This window comes from Octopus bimaculoides, chromosome 26 (assembly GCF_046866305.1).
Source record: "Octopus bimaculoides isolate indiv1 chromosome 26, ASM4686630v1, whole genome shotgun sequence".
In the NCBI taxonomy this organism is placed as follows: domain Eukaryota; kingdom Metazoa; phylum Mollusca; class Cephalopoda; order Octopoda; family Octopodidae; genus Octopus; species Octopus bimaculoides.
The window spans coordinates 19,265,238-19,291,783 of NC_142953.1; the positions used below are offsets into that span (position 1 = coordinate 19,265,238).

Consider the following 26,546-nt stretch of genomic DNA (forward strand, 5'->3'; position numbering starts at 1 on the left):
TTATCAACGGTACAAAATGGGCAGCTGAATTTATGAGGGAAAGAGAGAGTCTAGAAGATGATTTGGACGTCCTGGAACTGACACCACCGAGCAAAATGTGGATCATGTTCAGGACATGGTGATAGATGACAGGCAATTGTCTATAAATCAAATAGCTAATGTTGTTAGCATATCCCATGAGAGAGTTGAGAGTTTTAGTATGACGAAAATTTGCCACGTCTTCTAACACCTGATCAAAGCACACCAGGTTGATCACATCTTGGGAGACACACCCAGCTATTTTCCTTACATGTTTCCTAAGCCAGAATAAGTGTTGGGTTCATCACATTGAACCAATGACAAAGAGACAATGCATGCCATAGAAACACTTCTCTTCACCTGCTTCAAACAAATCCAGGGTTGTTTTATCAGGAGAGAAGGTGATAGAGGGCTTCAGATGTTTGGCATGCAAAAAGCATTGTGTTTAAGGAATATCGTTAAAAGGGCAACACCATCAATGATGTGTTCTATGTAGAGGAAGTTACAAAAGTCTGTCAAGGCCAAAAGGTATGAAAAACTGACAAAAGGTGTCTTGTTTCATCAGGGCAATGTTCCAACATATAAGTCCTTTCTTTCAATGGTTGTTGGGCCTGACTGTGGCTATAAATTGACTAATCTCCGTTCCTATTCTCTTGATTTCACTCCATCTGACTATCATTAGTATCTAATACATATGGTGAAAGCAAAAAACAAATGAAACATTTTAAACAAAAAATAAAGAAATTTTGAATAAGCTTTAAATGTTTTCACTTACCCACAATACTCAACATTGAATACTCCTGTTAAGTTTAAAAAGTTTTGCTCCATCTGCAATAGTTGGATAAAAATATACAAAGATATATGCATACATGTGTGTGTGCACGTGAGTGTGTGGATGTGTTTGTGTGTGTATATGTGTGTGTGCATGTGTATGTATGTGTGTGTGTGTGTGTATATATATATATATATATATATATATATATATATATATATATATATATATATATATATCATCATCATTATTTAACATTCATTGTCCATGCTGGCATGAGTTGGATGGTTTGACTTAGGCAGGTGAGCTGGAAGGCTGCACATGACTCCAGTTTAATTTAGTGTAGCAAGTTGTAAAAGGTGGTCATATGATGTAATAGTCATGTTGCCCGGACAAGTATAATTATCAGTTTCCCATTGGTTAAAATTACTGCCCATATTTAAATTCTAAACTTTCGTCAAAGAGAAATCTTTCATGAAATACAGTTCTTAGAATTCAGGTTCGAGCAGTTATAAAAACCCTGATCGCTGTTTCAGTCCCTCCATTTCCACTTCCTGGCCCTTTCTTTCAATATTATACTTCCTGTTCAGTACCCTGTAGTTTTGTTTGCTTTTAAGCTCTCCCTTTTCTTTTCAGTCTTACACAGAAATGTCTTTCGAGAGCATATCTAACTCTGCCTGTATTCTTTTCCACCATGGATCTTTTCTTTTGTCACTTCCATTATATTTCTTTTTCTTGACATCAACACCCACATTTTCTGTTACAACAATACTTGCTGCCTTGATCAAATTATTTGTTTCTGTGATGTTTTTTGTTTTGATGTACTTCAGAATTTCATTCACATTATTATTATTATTATTATTATTATTATTATTATTATTATGAAAGACTCTTGGATAGGTCTTAATTACCGGATATTCTTTACTTCAAAGCAAGCAATAACTAATCACCAAAGGTTTCAAGTAGTACTTTCTCCTGTGACTCAGAGAGACAATACTCTCCTTAGCATGTGAGCTGTACTCAACAATGCTGTCTTTGGATCACTTCGAGCTTGACAGCGGCTCCAATATTCTTAATATATTTTCCAAAGCCATTGGGAACTGCTCCTAATGCTCCAATTACAACCAGTATCACCATTACTTTCCTCATGCCCCATAACTTTCCTATCTCGTCCCGCAGTGGCTGGTATTTCTCAATCTTTTCTGGTATTGCAACATCTGTTATCTTTGCTTCTTTTATGTCTTTACGGATGATCAGGATATTTGGCCATCTCACCTCTATGGCTTAGTCGCACTGTATGTTAAAATTTTGTAATGTCATTAATATTATTATCATAATTTTCCAATTGATTTGCATTTTATTTCATCTTCCGATCAGGACTCAATCAAAGATCTATGGCCTGTATATATTAGATGGAGATAAGCTTCATGAGAATGTAGGCGGTTGATGTCAACAATTTTTTTGAGTCTCATAGATTGTTGGTTTCTCAGGGATCTGGTCAAAAACATTTTCATGATCATATTCAGGGCACCATAGGGATCATTATCTTTATTCAACATTTGGTAGTTGCAGGAAAATTTCTACTGCATCATCTGCTACATCTCCAGGTTGCTGGGATTGTGCAGCATCGTGTGCACTTTGTTGTTGGGAATGTTCAAACTCTTCCTGGTATTGTATTGTGTCACTTTCTTTTTTTATGGGGTGTGGTACAGTCTTTTGTTATATTAGTGTTTGTATTGTGTGTTGTGTGTGTAGTGTGTTGGGTAATTGGCCTGTTATTGAGAGTTCATTTCATTGGATATTTGCTACAGCGAGTGTGTCTTGTGTTTATGGGTTGTTTTGTCTAGGTTGTATTACTGAATTGATAGTGTCTTGCATAGGATGTGGGCTGTTCCTAGCAGGGCTATTTTTTGGATAGTGTGTAGTAGTGAAAATCCAGGTATAGCTTCTACGTTTTTGTTCATATGTTTTTTTAACATTCCCAACGCTCCAATTATTACTGGTACTGTTTTCATCTTTATGCCACACATGTTGAATACTTCAATTTTGAAGTCTTTATACTTTAACAATTTTTTTACTTCTTTTTGGACAATATTTTGGTCAGAAGGGACTGCAATTTCTATTTGTAAGCACGTATAGTCTTCATTATTATTATTATTATTATTATTATTATTATTATTATTATTATAATTATTATTATGTTTTTTTTTCTTCTTTCTTCAAATTTTCTTCCATTTCTCGCCGAGTGTTTTCCGTACACCTAGGGCAGAGAAACTCGTTGTATGCATTCCCAGTTTACACATGCAAATTCACAGGTAAAACAAGTATTTAAGAAAAAAAAAAAAAAAATTAATGAATGTTGTTTTCACAGCGATAATGCTCTTCTCAGTACATGAGTCGTTCCAGTTAGCACGATTTTTTGCACTTCCTGTAGGGATCGTAAGCCTGGTATCATTTTCAAATAGGTTTCAGTACCTTTTTTTATCATTCCTAGAGATCCTACAATCACTGGTATGGTAGTCGCCTTGAGGTGCCACATTTTTTCAATTTCTATTAACAAGTCTTTATATTTACTGATCTTGTCAAATTCTTTCGCCACTATATTATGATCAGAGGGAATACTCATGTCAATTAATTAACACGTCTTCTTTGTCTGATCTTTTATAATAATATCTGGTTTATTAGCTTTTATAGTCTTGCCAGTATGTACGGGGAAGTCCCAGAGAATCGATACATTTTCTCCCTCAGTCACAGCTTCAGGATGGTGTTTATACCATTTGTCAGCGCTTTTGATTTTATAATGCTGACATATTGTCCAGTGTAAATACTGGCCAACTCTGTCACGTCTTGCTTTATATTCTACAGGTGCTAAGACTCTACACCCTGAGATTAGGTGGTCTATGGTTTCAATCGCATCGTTACAAAATCGGCATTTTGGGTCAGCTCCATTTTTTATCACATTGGCTTGGTAGTTCCGGGTTAATAAGCTTTGGTCTTGAGCAGCCAATATGAAACCTTCACTCTCTGCTTTTAGCCCTGAACTTCGTAACCACTGATGCGTGTGTTTCTGGTCGACATCAGCTTGTTTGCTACGAGCCACATACTTGCCATGCAGAGGTCTCTGTTCCCATCTGCTAGCTAATTTTTCATGTGCTTTTGTCTTTGCAATTAATTTTATTTTCTTTGCAGCAGCAGTTGGCGCATTTCCTTCAACCTGATCAAGCTGGTGGGTATCTAAGAGTTCGGTAGCAAATTTTTTGCTCTCTTTCAGAATAGAGTGAAGTTTTTTCGGTCTTTCATGTTTTTCAACAAGTTTCAGCATCCAATCGTTGGTTGTTTCAAGGTATTTGGCCAGTCCGATTGTGGTGGTTTTGTACGTAAGTTCAAGCTGGATCAAGCCTCGACCTCCCTGAGCTCTGGGAAGGCAAAGACGATCCACGTCTGCCTTTGGGTGGTGCATCTTATTACAAGTCAGTAGCTTGCGGATTTTTCTATCAATTTTGACTATTTCACTGGTTAAGCACATTGAAGCTATAAAGAACAACTGGGACTGCTAAGGAATTTATGGCTAACACCTTATTATATACATTCAGCTCAGACTTCGGAACTGCTCGAACTCTTCTATAACATTCCTTCCTAACCTTCTCTTTCATGCTTGCATGCTGGATACCAGAGTCTTCATTTATTCCTAGGTATTTATAGGTTTGTTCCTGCTCAAGTTCTTTTATTACTGTTTCGACATCTAATTCTATTGAAGTTGACTTTACCAGTTTCCTTTTCTTAAAAGTGACTTTGGCACACTTTTCAAGGCCAAACTCCATCCCGATATCATCACTGAATCCTTTCACAGTATGTAATAGTCTTTGAAGCTCTTCATCATCTTTGCCATATAGCTTTAAATCATCCATATAAAATAGATGGCATATTTTCCTGTTGTCAATTTTGTAGCCATACCTTGTTCTATTCAGTTCACTGGAGAGTGGTACTAGTGCTATGCAGAAAATTAGTGGTGAAAGCGAGTCACCCTGGAAAATGCCACATCATCATCATCATCATAATCGTTTAACGTCCGCTTTCCATGCTAGCATGGGTTAGACGATTTGACTGAGGACTAGTGAAACCGGATGGCAACACCAGGCTCCAATCTAATTTGGCAGAGTTTCTACAGCTGGATGCCCTTCCTAACGCCAACCACTCAGAGAGTGTAGTGGGTGCTTTTACGTGTCGCCCGCACGAAAACGGCCACGCTCGAAATGGTGTCTTTTATGTGCCACCCGCACAAGCCAGTCCAGGGGCACTGGCAACGATCTCGCTCGAAAATCCTACGGGAGCCAGTCAGGCGGTACTGGCAACAGCCACGCTCAAAATGGTGCATCTCATGTGCCACCCGCACAAGAGCCAGTCCAGGGGCACTGGCAACGATCTTACTTGGCTTGCCGGGTCTTCTCACGCACATCACATTTCCAAAGGTCTCGGTCAGTTGTCATCGCCTCGGTGAGGCCCAATGTGCGAAGGTCTTGCCTCACCACCTCAGCCCAGGTCTTCCTGGGCCTACCTCTTCCACGGGTTCCCTCAACTGTTAGGGTGTGGCACTTTTTCACGCAGCTATCCTCATCCATTCTCACCACATGTCCATACCAACGCAATCGTCTCTCTTGCACACCACTACTGATGTTTCTAATGTTCAGCTTTTCTCTCAAGATACTTACACTCTGACGGGTATTCACATTAACATTACACATCCAACGGAGCGTACTGGCTTCATTCCTTGCGAGCTTACGTATGTCCTCAGCAGTTACAGCCCATGTTTCACTGCCATGTAGCATGGCTGTTCGTACGCATGCGTCATACAGTCTGCCTTTTACTCTGAGTGAGAGTCCCTTTGTTGCCAGCAGGGGTAAGAGCTCTCTAAACTTTGCCCAGGCTATTCTTATTCTAACAGCTACACTTTCAGTGCACCCACCCCCACTACTAACTTGGTCGCCCAGATAGCGGAAGCTATCGACTACCTCTAGTTTTTCACCCCGCTAATATTGTTTGAGTGCAATACTCCATTAGAATGATATAATTGCAGCTTCGTGTTCCATAGTGACATATTATACTTTAAAAAATCTAAAATCACAGGAGAAATTTTGAAAATGTCCAGCGATTTCAGAATCCACGCATGTGGTATGCTGTCAAAGGCTTTTTTATAATCACTTCATGAAGACCTGAAATTTCTGCGCTTGTTATGGCAGTTCTCAAGTATCATGCGATTAATTAAGAGCTGATCTTTGCATCTGTATGAACCTCGTCTGCATCCTTTTTGTTCAGTGGGAAAGAGGTTATTCTCTTCCATAAACGTATATGTTTTCTCCACTAGAATAGATGTCAAAATCTTATAGGTAGTAGACAAACATGCTATTGGCTGGTAGGGGTCTTTGGTTTCGTTATTTTTAGGGAGGAGGTAAGTAATACCATTTGCCATCCAATGGGGAGTTTTTTCTGGGTCTTTCATAATACTATTAAATAGTATTACTAACATTTTGTGTGCGGACGAGAGTGATGAGAGCCAGAAATTTGGTGCTCTATCAGTACCAGGGGATTTCCACTTATGAGCCTTCGTTAGTGCCCTCCTTAGGTTGGCGATTGAGATGTCTTCCCATACCTGTTCTTGTAGATTTTTGTAGGCATCTTGGGTGCATTTGATCCAGTCTGCATTTTCATTGTATGGTTTCTCATCATTCCAGATCCCTTTCCAAAAGTTTTCAACTTCTTCCATTGGGGGTGGATTTTCAATGGTTATTTTTTCTTTCCCTATTTCCCTGTAAAATGATTTGGCATTAGATTTGAACATCTTATTTTGTCTGTAGAATCTGATTCTTTTCTCAAATCTGCATATTCTCTGAGCATTCGCTTGAACTTTCTGTTTCCGTGTTTCATTCGCTGACATTAGTTCTTCTTCTTCTTCTTCTTCTTCTTCTTTTTCTTCTTCTTCTTCTTCTTCTTCTTCTTCTTCTTCTTCTTCTTCTTCTTCTTCTTCTTCTTCTTCTTCTTATTATTATTATTATTATTATTATTATTATTATTATTATTATTTTATGTTTGACTTTTGTTTTGCATTTGTACAAGTTGGATCCAAGTCTCACCCAGAGACCTCAAGAGACAACAAGTTAGAAGTTCATGTAGGTGTTATGCCTAGGATACCATATATTTGGATTTGTACAGTTTTGTTCAAGTGAATGTTTAAGAAACCATAAGAAAATTATGTGTTTGCTTTAAAATTTGAGATCACATAGACAGTATTTTACGTAGGATATGGGCAGTTCCCATGAGCACTATCTTTTGCACTTCAGCCATTTTGGGGTTTCCTGGTATCTGAGCTAGGTAGTAATCAGCCCGTTTCGCTGTCATTCCCAGGGCACCTATGACAATAGGTATTATTTTCGTCTTCAGATTCCACATTTTGCTAATTTCTATTTCAAGATCTTTATATTTGCTCAGTTTTTGGTAGGTCTTGACAGATACGTTTATATCGATTGGGACAGTCATATGAATGAGGAGGCATGATTTTTGTCTGAAGTCTTTCAGTATGATGTCTGGCCTATTTGCGTCTATCTTTCTGTCAGTTTGAATGGTGAAGTTCCAGAGGAGTGCAATGTGATCATTTTCAAGTACTGGGGGTGGTTTGTGTTCCCACCAGTTTTTATCATGGGGCAAGTCCAGGTTTTTGCATATTACCCAGTGAATATATTGTGCAGCTCTATCATGCCTGTTGAGATACTCTGTAGGCGCGAGCAGACTGCACATGGAGACAACATGATCGATGATCTCATTTTGTTGTTGGCATATACGACATAATGGGGAGCTGCCGTTCTTTAATATGTTGGCCTGGTAGTTCTTTGTAGGTAGGCATTGATCTTGGGCTGCTATGATAAACCCCTCTGTTTCTGATTTCAAGCCAGAGGCCATTAACCATTGGTGGGTAATGGCTTTGTCAATATCTGCATTATTCGCTCTCTTTGGGTATTTGCCATTGAGAGGTTTTCCATGCCATTTTTCAGTCATAATAGCTAAGGCAGCAATTTTAGCACGGGTTTTCAAGCGCTTAGCTTTTTCTGCAGGTGTTTCTAGTTCGTCTAATTCTGCCTTAGGGTGGTGCATTCTATGCATTGTCAACAGTTTTCGTATTTTTCTGTCAACATTACATATTTCAGTAATTGACCAGTTAACGATGTTATTATTATTATCATTATTATTATTATTATCATTATCATTATTATTATTATTATTATTATTATTATTATTATTATTATGATTATCATTATCCTCCTCCTCCTTATCATCATCATCATCATCATCATCATCATCATCATCATCATCATCCTCTGCTTTCAATTTTGTTTCCATTTCTTACCGAGTGCCTTCCCGACATTTAGGGCAAAGAAACTCACTGCATACATTGATAAGCCATTAAAATAAAGACACCAGGTTGTTCATTTACAAAGTCATGTGATAGAGAAAAAGGGGAAGAAAGAAACAAAGAAAAAGGAAAAAATGAAAAAATAAACAAAGGAAATAACGTGACAAAAAAAGAAAATTCATAGTGACAATGCTCACATTTCCTGTATGGTGGTAAGCCAGGGATCAGTCTTAAATAATTTTCACTTTCATTTTGATCATTCCAAGTGGCCCTACAATCACTGGATCATTTTGTCAGTGTTGACTGGAAAATCCCAGAGGATAGTGATATTTTTACCTTCAATGACTGGCTAAGGATGATGTTCATACCAGTTAGTAGGAGTGCCGTTTTTGTAGTGTATATATATTTTTCAGTATAAATATTGCCCTACTCTAATGTAATTTTTGTATTCGTTTGGGGTCAGAACAGGACATTCCAAACTGAGATGGTCTACTGTTTAGTCAACTGAGTCTCAGAATCTGCATTTAGGATCAGTACCATTTGAAGAACATTAGCCCAATAATTTCTGATAAGCAAGCTTCGATCTTGTGCTGCAAGTATGAAACCTTCAGTATTTGCTTTCAATCCTGAATTCCTCAGCCACTGGTGGGTTGTTGCCTTGTCTACATCAGCATTTTGACTTTGCAAAATGCATTGCTCATGCAGGAGCTTCTGACTCCACTGCTCCTCACTTTGTTTCTGTCCGTTCTTTTTTACAGTCTGCCTGATTTGTTTTACATCATTGGGAGCAATGGTTTCAGGTTCTTCATCTAATTCAGGGCTAATGCCAAGTTCTCTTGCAAATATATAAGCTTCCTTGACAATAGAATGCAACTTTTACCTGCTTTCATGTTCACACACAAGTTGTAGGATCCAGTCCTCTGGATCAGATAAGTACCTGTTCACTGCTATTGTTGAGGCCTTATAGCACAGTTCTAACTGCATCAATCCTCTTCCTCCATTACTTCTAGGTAGTACAAACAATCAATATCTGCTTTTGGGTGGTGCATATTCTTAAATGTTAATAGTTTTCTTGTTTTCCTATCTAGGCTTTGGAGGTCCGTAGGATTCCAGTTAATGATGTTAAAACTGTACTGGACTACTGGAAATGCCAGAGTATTAATGGGTTTGATGCGAGTTTTCGAATTGTGCTTAGTTTTAAGTATAAATCTTATTCTCCTGTAGTACTCTTTTCATATTTCTTCCTTCATAAAAACATCTCCTTCGTTTATCCCCAGGTATTTTATAACTTCTTGTGGGTCAAGTTCCTTGGTGGTAGCATCGGTATCTAATTTAATGGAAGCTGTTTGTCTGAGCTTGTCTCTTACAAAAGTTGCTTTAGCACACATATGAAGGCCAAAATCCATCCTAGCGTCATTGCTAAACTCCTTAACAGTTCTTAGCAGCCTTCTAGTTCTTGGTAATTCCAAGCAAACAGCTCCATGTAAAAAAGATGGTTAAAAATGAGGGAAAAGATCAGAATAGACAAGAGATACAAATACTTAGGGACATTTGAAAATGATGGAATAATACCTTGCTATGAATATAAATTAGAGTGGCATAAAGGACACTGTTTTTACTTGGTTCTTTATTATATAATTAGTATTGATTAATGATTTGCAGACAAATTGTAGTTGTTCCTTAGTTATTATTGTGAGTTAAGAGAAATATTAAGAAAATGAATGTCTTTGTGGGCTTCAGCCAATAGAAAAAAATCACCGGTCATTGGGAAAATTATGGATTTAAAAAAATTAGAATTGAGTTTTAGCAAAACTGTTTCGACTCTATATAAACTTTCCTCCTAAAATGTATGGAAATCTGGTCTACAGGACATTTAAAATATATGAACCAACATAGTAATAAACTGGAAATAGTGCTTTGATCTCATACTGACATTAAAACATTGATATGTTTAAAAATTACAAGTGTATAGATTTTCTTGCTCCTAGAATATTTCCTGTACTTGCTTTTCTTGGTGGAAAGCTATTAATATTTTGGAAAGTTTATAAGACAAAACTTCAAAGTAACAGTTATCTTTTAACGAAATCGTTAACACTATCTACTAAAGGCATTGAGTTCATTATTTAGCTGATGTTTTGTGCTTGTTCTGTGTGTGTGCGTGCATGTCTGTTTGTGTGTATGTTGGGAAAGAGAAAATAGCTACTTACAGCTCTAGATACATTTGCAGGAGGGATTTTTATATTCATTGTTGTGTAAATCAGATGAAAAACAAAGGAAGTGGTCGAACCTATGGAAGGATATAAAAGCAAAAGAGAATCATTGTGATTATAAATAAGACATGCGTCATAAATGTTGAGGTGAGAGAAGCTGTCAACAGATTCACTTCATTTACAACTGGAAAATGCATGAACACCACATATTTCCACTTCTTTTAACAATGGCATTATAGAATTGATAGAGGCATGGAGAAATGAGTAAAAGGTTGGTCAGTTTATATTCTATGACTTCATTCTTCAGGGTTACAGCATTATCATTGCTAGTTGTCAATGAGTAACAGAAACATGAACACTTCTGTGTGATATGTAAAAACTACAACAATTTAACCACCACTCGGAAACTACTCCAATTTAATCACACATGCATAAAGTCAAATAAAAATATCTATTCACATTATAACATACATATGTTCCTACATACATACGTGGCACTCCGTCGCTTACGACGTCGAGGGTTCCAGTTGATCCGATCAACGGAACAGCCTGCTTGTGAAATTAACGTGCAAGTGGCTAAGTAGACCACAGACACGTGACAAGGCTAAGTAGACCACAGAGTGTGACAAGGCTGGCCCCTTTGAAATACAGGTACAACAGAAACAGGAAGAAAGAGTGAGAGAGAGTTGTGGTGGAAGAGTACAGCAGGGTTCACCACTACCCCCCTACTGGAGCCTCGTGGCGCTTTAGGTGTTTTATGCTCAATACACTCACAATGCCCGGTCTGGGAATCAAAACCGCGATCCTATGGCTGCGATTCCACTACCCGAACCACTGGGCGATTGCATCTCCACCATACATACATACATACATACATACATACATACATACATACATACATACATACATACATACATGCGTGCATCCATGCATGGTACTCTGTCAGTTACAATGACGAGTGTTCCAGTTAATTCGATCAATGGAATAGATTGATTATGAAACTAACGTCCAAGTAGATGAGCACTCCACAAACGCACTTAACCTTAACATAGTTCTCAGGTAGATTTAGCGTGATAGAATGTGACAAGGCAGGCCCTTTGAAATACACGTACTGCTTATCTTTGCCAGCTTGCACAATAACGATGATAATAATAATAATAATAATAATAATAATAATAATAATAATAATAATAATAATAATAATAATAATAAAAATTAAGGCAAATAGACCAGATATAGTTGTCAAAGATCATGAAGGAAAAAAATGCTTTCTAATTGATGTATCAATACCAGCAGATGACAACGTTTCCTTAAAAGAAATGGAAAAACTTTCAAAATACAAAGACCTGGAAATAGAGGTACCTCGAATGTGGAATCTAAAAACAGAAACAATTCCTATCATAGTAGGTGCCTTAGGTACAATAAAAAAATATTCAGACAAATACATAAAAACACCAGGACTTACAAATATATATAACATACAGAAAATTGCACTACTGGGCACTGCACACATCCTACGCAAAACACTTTCAATACAGTAACCATAAGAGTATCACAGCAAACCACAGCACATACCCAAGGCACACAGAGCTGCGCTCGGTAGTGAAGTGAAAGCACGTTATAAAAATAAAACTACTGAATAATAATAATAATAATTAATTCGTTTTATTGGCCACAAGGGCTAATATCAATTAAAAACATATAAGGACAAAGACAGGACGAAGGTTACAAAAGGTTTTGTCCGAAAAGGTAGGAAAGTTCGTCTAAACAGAGGAAGAAAACGGAGAAAGATATTATAAATAAATAGATAAATAAATAAGAACTCCCAAAGGGGGAGGCGCTTCGAAAAAGGAAAGGTTACACGTGGAAAAATCCATAAAACCACGGGAGCCTGGTCAGAAAAAATGGGTATAGAGCCCTTTCCCCTTTTACATTACCTTTTTTTTTCTTTTTTTTTTCTACAGGTGTATTCTCAGAATTGGTCCGTTTATACTGGCCATTCTTCCAACAGTCACCCATCTTTCAACGAATTTGCTATGAGACAGCACTTCTTTCTCTACTCTCATTTTCCTTTTCAAGTGGAACTTGAAAAAGTTAATTAAGCCTTGGCCAAAGAGGAAAGTGTCTGTCTTTAGCCCTTTCAAACGGGTCCACCATATCACCTCTTTCGCTACAGTCACTAGGCATAGGAAAATTGCCTTGCCCTCCTGGTTAAAGGAGGTCGGCGGGTCAATTCTCACGATGGATTCAGCTGATAGCCAGATCCGCCCTACACGTGACAGTAGCTGTTCGATATAGACCCACAGGTCAGCAATGCTCGGGCACTGGACGAGTGCGTGCAGAACGGTTTCGTCGTCCTGAGCGCACCTTGGGCAGGCCCGGTTGACGGCACTTCCGTGTCGGTAGAGTTTATCTCGAACAGGTAGCGCACCTCGGTAGCACTGCCAGGCGAGGGACCTTTGGAAATTATCCATGGGCCCCGGCCCGAAAGTTCTCCCGAACAGACTGTTTAGCTGATTATCCTCGACGCCTAGAGTTTCCATCTTGGTTAACCAGCGGTCGGGACAAGGGACGACGGCCAAACGGTAATAGATGACGGATGCGATGTACGCATTCGCCACCTCCGCTCGACCTTTCAAGGAGAGCTTCCTCTCAGCCCATTTCTGGGTGAAGTTGGCCACCCTGTTCGTCACTTCTTCCCAGTTTTTCTCCAACTGGAGGTCCGGACCGAACCAGACCCCGAGCAGTTTAACGGGTCCGTCTGTCCAGCACCCTACGACGCTGTTGGACGGCATGGACTTGCCCCTCCAGGTGCCTAGTTGCAATCCCACTGACTTTTCCGCGTTAATTTTCGCACCTGTCACCGCTTCATACTCGTTTAGTGTCTCGCCAATCAGGTCAATATGCCTGTGGCTCGACACCATCACGGTGACGTCGTCGGCATAGGCAGACACGCTCCTTCCACATCCCAGATCACGCGGGACGCCCCTCAAAGCCTCCAACTTCCGCAGTAATGGTTCGAGAGTCAACACATAAAGAAGGGAGAAGAGAGGACACCCTTGGCGAACCGAACGCGAGATATTGAACGGTTCCGATAGATGGCCGTTCACCCGTATGACCGAGCAGATGCCGCTGTATAAAGCAGCTATCCACCCGCGGAAGACCGGACCGAAGCCAGCTGCCTTGAGAACAGCTGCCAGGTATCGATGGTCGACCCTATCGAAGGCTTTAGACTGATCTAAATTGATCAAAGCCCCACCCGCGCCAGCTTCGTTACCCACCCTCTCTATGATGTAGCGCATGAGATGGAGGTTGTCGTGGATAGACCTGGTCGGCACGGCGCATGTTTGCGCCTTGCCGATCAGTTTGCCCACGACAGGCGCCAATCTCTTGGCTAGCACCTTGGCCAAGATCTTCAACTCTGTGTTGAGCAGAGTGATGGGCCTAAAGTTCCCTATAATGTCCCCCTTGTTTGGGTCCTTTCTTAGCAAAGCCACCACTCCTCGACAAACAAAAGCAGGAATTCTCCCGTTTTGTTGCCAGTTGCAGTAGACGTTTGTCAAGACGCCCGCAAACAAGTCTGGCATTGATGTATAAAGCTCGTAAGGCAGACCATCCAAACCCGGCGATCTACCTCTCGTGCAGCCTTTCATCGCTTCCTGTACTTCCCAGGCAGATATGGGTCCTTCGCAGCACTCGGCTTCGCTGGTCGAGAGTTGCGGCAGGCCGTCTAGGTACACACCGAAGTCTGTTCCGTCGTCCGTCCTACCGTTCGTCCCGAACAATTGAGCAAAGTGCTGCTGAAAGGCTGCACACATCTGCTTCGGTTCCGAACTCTCGCAGTCGTTCTGGTCCACCAAAGACCGAATGGTCGCTCTGTTGCCACGCTTCGCCTCAACCACGCGGGCCCATCGAGCGGCCTTAGTCCCCTCCCCGCTTACCGAAAGTGCTTTAGCTCTGACAACGCAGCCTTCATGCTTGGCATCAAAGTGTTGGTCGAGGGCCAACTTCGCTGCTAACACGTCGGTTGCGATGCCTGTCCTAAGAGCCTCGTCTAGTTTGTTAACTAAATCCCGCTCTGTTTTCTTACGTTCTACAGCTAGAGCCTTACTAAACCTAATTGATTCTGCTCTAATTGCCCGCTTCAGGGCGAACCACCAGTTGTTATTGATGATTGCCCCGGTTAAAGCCCTCTTAACTAATAAACTAATCCGCTCTCTGTAGGCTTTGCACGCCGTTATCGACGCGTTTAGCTTCCAGTAACCGGCCCCCTTGTTTATGGAGCCTATCTAAGTCGACCGTACAGATCACGAATTTGTGGTCCATGTAGCCGACTATGTTGAATTGTGGACACCCTATGCTATCCTTATCCGCTGGCCTACAGAAAATTCTATCTAAGTACGATCTAGACGACCCGATGCGATTATTCCAAGTCCACATTGGCACATTTGGGTTGTCTAGTCGATACCTGTCGGACAGCTGAAAGCGTTTGAGCAGGTTGGCGAGGCTCTTGCATCCCTCTTTCCTATTAGATGCTCCCGCACCCACCCTATCGATACGTTCGTCTAGGACAGCGTTCCAGTCCCCAACTAGCACTAAAGTGCGAGAAGTACCTAGGAAAACCTCCAGACGTTTGAAATAATCCGACTGCCCTGCTCCTGTCGGAGCGTAGGCAGCCAGTAGTCTGAAAGCAGCGCCATCACTACTATCGACGTCCAGGACCACCAACTTACCTTCCGGATCCAGGAAGACTGCCCTTATTTTCAAGTCTAGGCCTTTCCGAAATAGCACCGCAGTACCTCCACCGCCCGCTCCCGGCCGACACGGAGATAGGAAAATCTCGTATCCGCCAAAAAGGGCTGTGAGTTCCTGCGGGTTGGAGAGCTTGGTTTCGCTAATGGCTGCTACATCTACACTGTAAGACCTCAGGTCGTTCAACAGGTGACCTTGTTTCCAAGGCGACCCGAGGCCTCTCACATTTATGCTTCCGATTCTGAGAATTACCATGTTTTTTGAAAAAGGAAAGTATTAAAGGAGAAAAGGCTCTACTTACTGTTTTCTGGTGGGGTGGCTCCCCTATGTTTCCGTGTGGGTGTTTCCACTAAATTCCGATAAAGGCTTTGGGAGAAACTTCTCCCTAGCGACCCAACACCATTCGGAAACTTTTCTTTTATTTTATTATAGTTTTCTTTGGTTATTTTTAGTGTGAGTATGTGTGCTGGTGGTGCGTTGTGTAGGGGTATAATGAAATTTGTGGTGTTTGCATTTGTAATAATAATAATAATAATAATAATAATAATAAAGTACACCGGGGACGTTTAACATGTGAGAACGATAAATCACTGCTCCAAAATTTATTCAAAAACATGGGAAATAAAGACATCGCATGGAGACAAAAATAGCTGACAAAGGGTTGGACTATATCCGAGTAAGTAATACTCATTGAAATTTATTTCTATTTTTCCAAATATAATGATGTATTTTAACTGGATATCTCCACTGCTCGCACAGTGAACGTAAACACGCTTGTTACATCAACACCAGACCATCTCCGAACCCAAACACCATGTACAAAAAAATTACAAACAGATTAAATAATACCGGTATTATTTCACCCAAGAATAACAACCGAGAAGTGCGTACTGTAAGCTTGTTACGCAAAAAGTACGAAGAGGTACACGTGCAAAACAATCTGGCAACAGAAATGAACGGACCGGTACCCTACGAAAACGATGACCGTCAAAATAAAGGGCCGGACGTTGTTCCTCATGTCCCGCAAACAAAATCAAAACGGCATAAATGGACACGTAAGGAATACATTTCGATCCTACAGGCTTATTTCACAGCAGTGCTCTACCCAAAAAACGAAAACGCAACAACACATACATATTAAATATGGAAGAAAAATAATCTAAATAAAGGCCTCGATACAACAATGAACCCTAATAAACTAGCTAACATACGAAGATATATTCTCAAAGCAAAAAAATATCAGAAATAGAAACAGAACAATTGAAAGGAAAAATACATCAGGAAAATCTAGATAGTAGCCACACGACAATGCCAAATAATAATATAAATACTGAGATAGTAAAACACGAGGACAAACGTAACATTTCCGCCAAAAACGAAGTAAACAAAAAACAACAAACCCAGGCCGCAGAGATGTATAATAATGTACAAAAAGCACCAATCCAGAACACCACAGACAAACATATGAATGAAAAGGAAGGCAAAACAAATCTAAAACCTGGGAATAACGAAGGGAAACCTAATAATTACGATACTATGAAAATGAGAATAACCAAAGAACTGAAAACCACAGATCTTAGAATGGACCACAGATTATATCTCCCAAAAATCAAAATAGACAATAAAACAACATCAATAATAAATAGCATAAACCTGGCCGTCACGGAACTAACAACCACAGAAACAACTGGCAATATCACTGAGCTAAATGACATGATATATGCGGCAGCCACTGCAGCCACAAAAGAAGCGGGATACTCACTCAAACCCACCCGAACAGGAGTTCTACCACCCAAACAGACCTTGTGGATAAATAATATCCAGAATAAAATTTAAAAAAAGAGAAAAGATCTATCGATTCTCAACGAAATTAGTAGACAATCAACATAACAAAGTAACAAGAGGAAAACAAAAATACTGTACAAATACAACATTACAGAAAAAGACTTACCTGAGGCAAAAGAAAAGCTAAAGCAAGATATCCTTGCCAAAGCACAAAGGATCCGCCGGTATGAGAAACGCCAACGTTTCTTTGAACAACACAAACAGTTCAAATCCAACCCCAAAAACTTCTACCAAGAACTGGGTAAAAATAAAATAGACATTACTGCAGCACCAACAGCAGAAGTGGAAGAATTCTGGAAACAAATATGGTCGGTGAAGCAACAACCCCAGAAAAGGACCATTAAAACAACGAACTTAGCACCTGAGCAACTCTGGACCCCTATAACAACTGAAGAGGTCACCCAGGCACTGCAAAGACTAAGCAACTGGAAGGCACCTGGGCACGACAAGATCCCCAACTTCTGGTTAAAACACCTGACAGGAATGCACAAAAAGCTGGCAGAAAACTTTAACAACATACTAGCAGAGCCAGACAATGCCTCAATGGCTCACGAAAGGGAAAACCATCTTAATTCCCAAATGCACGGAAACGGAGAAACCACAAAACTACAGACCTATAACCTGTCTCCCTACGATCTACAAAGCCTTTACTGCAATAATATCGCAGAGATTGAGTAAGCACCTGGAAAATAACAACCTGTTTCCAGAAGAGCAGAAGGGATGCTGCAAGGGCTCATACGGCTGTAAAGATCAATTAATGATCAATAAAGCCATAACTGAAGACAGCCGCAGAAAGAAGAAAGGCTTTCAACAGTGTTCCCCACACGTGGAACCTCGAAACTCCTGTTCTGCCTGGCACTCACACCTTTAACTGAATTGCTAAATAGAACTGGATGCGGATACAAATGTTACGGCAAAACAGTCAGCCACTTTTTATATATGGATGACCTAAAATTATACGCTAGAAATGACAAAGAGCTGGAAACACTACTACAGACAGTACACGGCTTTACCAAGGAAATAGAAATGAAATTCGGATTAGAAAAAATGTGCCAAAGCAACCCTGAAAAGAGGAAAATTAGTTAAGAGTAGCAACATCACACTAGATAAAGCCAATGAAATAAGAGAACTAGACGAAAGCCAGCCATACAAATATTTAGGAGTCAATGAACTAGATAGGATACAACACACACAAATAAAAGAAAAAAAATAAAGAAAGAGTACTATAGACGAGTTAGATCAATACTAAAAACAGAGCTCAGTGCTAAAAACAAGATAATAGGTATTAACACTTTAGCCGTCCCAGTTATAAGTTACAGCTATAATATCCTTAACTGGACATTAAATGAAATATCTAAAATAGACAGGAAATCAAGAAAAATAATGACAAGATCTAGGTTGCACCACCCAAAATCTGACATAGAAAGGCTATATATACAACGCACAGAAGGTGGCAGGGGTCTTATACAGCTGGAAAACTATTATAAAATAACCACCATAGGACTGCAAAAATACCTACTTCAGAAGCAAGGAAAACTAAAACAAATAGCCACAAAACACGAGCAAAACAAAAAAACTGTTGTCAGTATTTAAGGAAGCTGACAAATACAAACAAGAAATCATACTACCTTACAAATACGAAGATGAAGAAGAAGAAGAAACTACAAAAGCTATAAAACAAATGAAATCCAAACTAAAACTAGAACAGCAACGGACCATGATAAAACGATGGCAAGAAAAGCTCCTACATGGTAAATACTGGGCTAAACTAAATGCAAAAGAAATAGACAGAGAAAAATCCCAGCAATGGTTGAGAAGCTCAGGACTCAAAGCAGAGACTGAAGGATTTTTAATTGCTGCACAAGACCAAAGCTTCCCCACCAGAAATTACCAAAAACATATAATGACAAGTAACTGTAGAATATGTGGAGATGGACAAGAAACAATAAATCATATTATCTCTGGCTGCCAAGTCCTGGCTAAGAAGGAATATATTCACAGATACGACAGAGCTGGGATCTATATACAATGGAAGCTATGCTAACACTATGGAATAACAACAGAAAAAAGATGGTATAAGCACACGCCAGAAAAGGTCACAGAAAACGAGAAAGCAACCATACTCTGGGATATGCCAATACACACAGATAGAGAAATTAAGGCAAATAGACCAGATATAGTTGTCAAAGATCATGAAGAAAAAAAATGCTTTCTAATTGATGTATCAATACCAGCAGATGACAACGTTTCCCTAAAAGAAATGGAAAAACTTTCAAAATACAAAGACCTGGAAATAGAGGTAACTCGAATGTGGATCTAAAAACAGAAACAATTCCTATCATAGTAGGTGCCTTAGGTATAATAAAAAATATTCAAAAAAATACATAACAAAAACATCAGGACTTACAAATATATATAACATACAGAAAATTGCACTACTGGGCACTGCACACATCCTACGCAAAACACTTTCAATACAGTAACCATAAGAGCATCACAGCAAACCACAGCACATACCCAAGGCACACAGAGCTGCGCTCGGTAGTGAAGTGAAAGCACGTTATAAAAATAAAACTACTGAACAATAATAATAATAATAATAATAATAATAATAATAATAATAATAATAATGATTTCATTTATTTGCCACCAGGGTGAAGGATGAGGGGAACATTACAGAGACAAACATAAAGTATGGGGGTTTACACATAATAATGAAATGATAAAAAAGAATTTTTTAAGTATACACTGGAAAAAAGACACATACATAGCATACAAAGGAAAAACAAGAAAGGTGGTGGGGGAGGATGGCTCTCGTGATACAGGAACACCTCTAGGGATAATCGAAGAACCCAATTGTCCAAAATGTTCCTGAAACCCTAGGAGCAAGTGCCCTCTCCTATTCCTTTTCTCCGACTCACAGGTCTACACTTAGAGAGGTACCATCCACTCTTGCCATTTTCGCATCTTCCACCCACCTTTCAATAAACTTACTCGAGGACAGCACTTCTCTCTCCACTCTCAATTTCCTTATCAAGTGAAACTTGAAAAAGTCAGTGAGAGCTCTACCAAAGAGGAATGTATCAGTCCTCATGCCTTTCAGCCTTGACCACCAAACAATCTCTTTTGCCACTGCCACCACGCAAAAGAAAACTGCCTTGCTTGCCCAGTTGAAAGAGGGTGGCGGTCCAGTTATCACTACAGACTCGGTTGATAGATGGATCCGTCCCACACATGACAGCAGCTGTTCAACATAACCCCACAAGGCAGCAACGGCCAGACAGTGAACGAGGCTGTGCAGAACGGTTTCATCACTGCGCGCACCTCATACAAGTCCGTCTGACAACACATCTGTGCCTGTAAAGTTTGTCTTGAATCAGGCCAAAGAAAGCTGGAGATTATCCATGATAGTTCCCGACTGGAATGTCCTCCGCAACAGACAAGCTAGTTCATTCTCATCGGTACCCAGAGTCTCCTAGAGAATGTCATCGTACTTCCCTGCCACTAATCCTCTATAAATTTCTAAAGCCGAAGATTCACCGATCCCATTGCTCGACTGGTAGAGGGTTATGAGTGCCTGATGATATTCTACGTGCCAGGTGCCCAGTCTCTGTCTTTTCTTCACCCAAGACTGCAGCTCTGTCAAGGAGATGAGCTGTGGAAAGATGAGCCTCACAAACGGGGCCTACACATGCTCACCATCCAGAAATCGTTGCAGGTGGCATAATCTAAGTACGTGTCTGCACATTAAGAGTCACGTCATACGTAATCCACAACTCAGAGGATGCTGGCAACAGACTACCACCTGACCATTGGAACGAGTTCCTTCCACAAGAATTTAAATAAGAGACACTCTAACCTGGTCAATCAGTAACCGGGTCAAGGCACAACGGTCAGGCGATAAATGATAACGGAAGCAATGTAAGCATTCACCATCTCTACTCGACCTTTCAGGGACAGCTTTCTTTCAGCCATTTCTGGGTAAGACTGGCCACTCTGTCTGCCACCTCGTCCCAGTTCTTATCAAGTTGGAATTCGGGACCAAACCAGACCCCGAGCACTTTCACTGGTCCGTCAGTCCAGTGTCCAACGTTGCTATCTGATGGCATCGTCCTGCCTCCCCAGGAGCCCAACCACAAACCCTGCAACCGACTCATTTCAGAGGAGTCTGACACCATGACGGTGACATCGTCGCATATGCTGACACTGCCTTTCCTTGTCTCAGTTCGAAAAGGATGCCCCTTAGCTGTTCCAATTTCTGCAACAGTGGCTTGAATGCCAATACATATAGAAGAGGTGACAGTGGGTAGCCCTGATGGACCAAACGTGCAATGCCAAATGGCTTCGATAGGTGGTCATTTACTTTGACCACAGAACAGGTGCTGCTGTGCATGGCAGTAATCCAGCCTCTGGAAACGGGTCCGAAACGGTCTGCTTTCAGGACAGCTTTCAAGTAGTGATGGTCGATACTTTTGAATGCTCTTGCTTGATCCAAATGAATCAAGCACCCCTGAAGCCAGCTGTGGTCTCAGCCCTCTCTATGATGTACCGCATAAGGTGGAGGTTGTCGTGGATTGCGAATGTTTGCACTTCCCTGACCAGGCTACCGACGACTAGTGCCAACCTTTTCACTAACACCTTGGCCAAAATCTTAAACTCTGTATTTAGCAGAGTTATAGGCTGAACATTCTCTAGTATGTCCCTATTGTTGGCATCCTTCCTCAGCTGAGTCACCACACCTCTGCTAACAGTACTAAGAATTCTCTCGTTCTGTTGCCAGTTGCAGTAGACATGTGCCAAGAGGTTGCCAAACAAATCTGGCAATGAATACATAAGGCAGGCCATCCAAACCAGGCGATCTGCAACTTGTGCAATTGATCATCACCTCCCAAATTACGGTGGCTGTTATTGGCATTACACATAACTTTGCGTCAGCTGCCAAGAAATGTGGCAAACCATCCAGGTACAAACTAAAGTCCAGTACTGTCATCAGTCCATTGCCCTCTCCAAACAGCTACGCGAAGTGCTGCTGAAAAGCCACACACACCTGCTCAGAATCGCGTAGCACGCACCCATTCCGATCCGTCAAAGACCTGATCATAGTTTTGTTTCCAAGTCGTGTCTCCATCGTTTGAGCCCATCAGACAGCTGTGGTTCATTCCTGTTTGAGTGCATGGGCCTTAGCTTTAACAGTGCAACCTTCGTGTTTCGCTTCGAAGAAATGATCAAGGATCATTCTTGCCGCTAACACATCAGTCGCAATACCTTTTTTAATCACCTCTTCTAATTTGCTAACTATTTCACCCTCTAATCTATTCCTTTCTATTGCTAGCTCTTCGCTAAATGCTATCAATTCTTCTCTAATCTCAGTCTTCAGGGTGGTCCGCCACCGATTGCTGACGATTACCTCCGTCAACTGCTGCTTAACTAGTTTGCTAATCCGGTCTCTGTAATTTTTTCGAGCTGGAAAGGATGCGTTCAACTTCCAGTAACTGGGTCTCTATCTACGAGTCCTATCTAATTCGACTGTCAAGATCACAAACTTGTGGTCTGTGTAGCCAATCAACTTAAATTGTGGACAACCTATACTATACCTGTCCTCTGACTTAACAAATATTCTATCTAGATACCATCTGGATGACTCATTGTTGTTGCATCATGTCCATACTAGCACATCAGGGAAATCCAGTCCATACCTATCAGACAATTGGAAGTCTCTGAGCAGGTTTTCAAGGTTTTTGCATCCCCTTCATCTGTGTACTATCCCCACACAGTCCTTCCGGGCATCCAAAATCCTGTTCCAGTCCCCTACTAGAACTAAACTGTGAGACATTCCCAGGAAAGTTTCTAGACACCTGAAGAATTCTGGCCTTCCAGCTCCTGTCATAATATCTCATAGTCATTGAAAATGGGCGCCAATGCTTGTGCATTAGAAATCCTTGTCTCACTAATTGCAGCCATATATGTTTGTCTGTCTGTCTGTCTGTCTGCTTCCCCCCTCTCTCTCTCTCTCTCTATATATATATATATATATATATATATATATATATATATCTTCTATTAGCTCTGTGCTTTTTTTTTTTGTCACTATCAAGGTGGTGAGGAGCAGAGCACCCATCACCTATAAAATGCTCCAGTGGCCTATGCAAAACCTGTCTCCTGACAGTCAAGCCCAACTTCTTCGCCAAACCAACAGGAGAAGTGTGGTAAAAGGTGAGTGTCTGGTGCCTTCAAATAACCAGTGCTCCGAGTAGGCTGTACTCATTTGCCTTGGGTGGCAAGCAGCCTAAGAGAAAGAAGACTCTGAGTCCAAAACCAGAGGAGCAAGGACCCTGTCGCCTTGGCATACTATCTTGATAGAGATGGTGTTTTGGTAAAAATACTGGTTTGTAGTAACCCAAACACACCTCATTTCTTTTAGTGAACATGCCAAGCAAAATAAATGACGATAACATTGTGAACGGGACTGGAACCAATGGGGAAGGTGCCATACCCGGCAGGTACTCCACTGTGCATCAGGGTGGGCCCAGTCATAATCCCTCAACTGCTATCCATACTACAAGGCATAGTACTTGTACTGGTCAAAATATGCAACGTGCTCACAAACGCAAGTGGTCTGTGATATGAAACAAAAGGCGATCCAGTGCCATGAACAAGCCTTGCTAGACAAGAACAATGGCAAATGTAAAGCTGACGGAAAAAGATCATTAGAACTTTGGAACCACCTGGGTATGTTCCAGATTATTGAAAATGGACTCATGAATCAGGTAAGAATAATTCGGAAAAGAAGCTTTCTTAATGAGACCCAGGTTCAGACAGTCAGGAAAAGCCACTGTAGTGGTGATAATCTCGAAGAGAATAATATAGGTGAAGATCAGTGAATGCTTAGCCAAGGAGAAGTTGTAGTGGAGGAGAGGCTAGCCAATCAATATAATGTAGAAAACCCTGAAGTACAAGAGGATATGACTGAAGAACAGAGACACCTCAGGATAAGACTCGAGCAAGTAATAATTACAAGAACAGAGACCAAGCCGGTGAAGTTAAGAAACTTCGACCGTAACAATGTGAAACGTGCAACCCAAAAAGTTGATGAAATTATGAAATACATTCTGACAAAAGATCTGATCTGCTTCAATTTTTGTAAGTAAACTGGTTAGTAAGAAAGAGGGGAAAGTAGACGAACAGAAAGAGCCATGGTGGAAGCAGAGAATTGAAAGCATTGTTCTAACTTTGCATAAAGATCTGAGCCACATAGAAGAGTGGTCCAAAGGACAATGGAAAAATGGGAAAAAAATGCAAGAGTATATGTTGACGCAAAGTATAAAATAGAAAAGAAATTGTTCAAAATGGTTGTCGAAACCCTAAATGCTGGCAAAACATTAAAGATGTAGTGCTACATTGATCGCATATCGCAGTTCCAGAAAAACAGGTTATTCTCAAATATCCAGAGGCAGTTTTTTTTAAGGGCCTAGGAGGAAATACAGAAGATAATACGGTTCCTGAAACAGAAGAAACCCATCAATTTTGGGGTAACATCTGGGGGCAAGAAATTTCCCACAACCACGGTGCTGAGTGAATTAATTCCATGAGATCCAAACTCCACCACCCAGAGGCTCCATGACAGGCCTATGTGCACATAACAATAGAAGATGTCATTGCATAGTTATCAAAACTACCAAACTAGTTAGCGGTGGGACCAGATGGAATTCAAGGCTACTGGCCTCAGAGGTTAATGTCAACACACAAGAGAACTGCTTACAAAGCAGTGCAGTTCCGGAGTGGATAGTAGAGGGAAAAACAACATTGTTAATGAAAGATCGGTCGAAGGGCAATGAGGCTGGCACTTACTGACCCATTACTTGTCTTAACCTCCTGTGGAAAGTATTAACAGGTACCCTCGCAAGGAAAATATATACGTTCCTTGAGGAAAACAATCTACTGCCAGTAGAACAAAAGGTATGTAGAAAAGGACCGAAGGGCATCAAGGACCACCTTGTGATTGGCAAGGGTATAATAGGCAAGAGTGTAATAGGCAAGGGTATAATGAAAAACTGTAAACGGTATCAAAAAAACTTATGCATGGCCTGGGTAGACTTCAAAAAAGCTTACAACTTGTTGTCGCATTCATGGATTTGGAAACACTCGACATGTGTGGAATAGCTGAGAACGTGTGTGCACTGATCAAGAACAGCATGCCTAGTTGGAAAACACGTCTTTCCATCGGAATTTGAACTCGGGACGTAGCGGCAAACGTCCAGTGCAATAATAATAATAATAATAATAATAATAATAATAATAATTATTATTATTATTATTATTATTATTATTATTATTATTATTATTATTATTATTATTATTATTATAGTATTAAATTTTTTTTTTAAATTCAGAAATTCAAAAATTCAACAATGTGAATGTCAGTATTTATCTTCTATATATATAAAAATGAGAATGTGTGTCTGTCTGTCTGTCTGTCTGTGTGAATCCCTAAAACTCGAGAACTACGCAACCAATTTCATTCAAATTTTACACATGCCTTACTTAGGGTTCCAGTTGTGTTTTAGTAAAAAAAAAATTTTAACTTCTTCCAGAGTTCGAGCCCACAGCAACATAATATCTCCTCCACTATTTAAGTATTACGTGTCAAAAGTGAAACAAAAACACTCATGTCAAATACTTTCACTTTAAAAATGAAACTATTCTACTAACTGAAACAATCACATTTCGATACTGTAATGACAGATACTTTCAGAGAGAGAGAGAAAGAGAGAAAGAGAGAGAGAGAGAGAGAGAGAGAGAGAGAGAGAGAGAGAGAGAGAGAGAGAGAGAGAGATGTATATGTATACATATAGATGTATATGTACACGTTATTCCACTAACTGAAACAATCAGATTTCGATACTTTCAGAGAGAGAGAAAGAGATGTATATGTACACGTATATGCATATATATATATATATATATATATAGATATAGATCTATATGCATACATGTATATGTATACACATGTGTAGATGTATATATATATATATAGATGTACATGTAATATGTACACATATATACATATATATACATGCATACAGATATCAATACATATATACACCCATCACACACAAACACATGCACACAAACACACACATTAGTCATTTGTTTTCTTATCCAAAACTACGTCAAAAGTACTGAACGGTTCTTTATGAAATTTGGAAATTATATTCTATGTATAACAGCCATAACTCCCATGAAAATTCATATATTTTTGATGTTGATGAAATTTTAACCCGAACATAACAGATGAGCATTATTTGTAATTCAACGGTACAACAGTGTAAGACTACCCTTTCAGATATACTTTCATTGTGATTTCTGCAATGTGGTGCATAAATTGTCAAGTAAATGAGACGCATCTTTGCCTCCACTGATTCACTTGCAAAGTGTTGAGTAAAATTATTTCGTTGCAGACCTCCTTTGGGTCTTTTTATTATCACTGCGACACACATAGTCCCCAGTTGGTAACATTGATTTCAAGGCCCTCCTAGATGAGAGACTG

At 40.1% G+C, this 26,546-nt stretch overlaps 1 protein-coding gene across 7 annotated transcripts in view; it reads right to left on the bottom strand.

Annotated features, from left to right (window-relative positions):
* The window catches only part of LOC106881065 (uncharacterized), a 368,052-nt gene that overhangs the window by 110,089 nt on the left and 231,417 nt on the right, over window positions 1-26,546 (bottom strand). For all 7 annotated transcript variants that reach the window (XM_089342524.1, XM_089342528.1, XM_089342523.1 and 4 more), the window contains 2 exons: window positions 10,400-10,479; window positions 794-846 (listed from right to left, as the gene is read on the bottom strand). In XM_089342524.1, coding sequence (XP_089198650.1) covers window positions 794-846; window positions 10,400-10,479 — 133 coding nt within the window. The remainder of the gene's footprint in view (window positions 1-793; window positions 847-10,399; window positions 10,480-26,546) is intronic.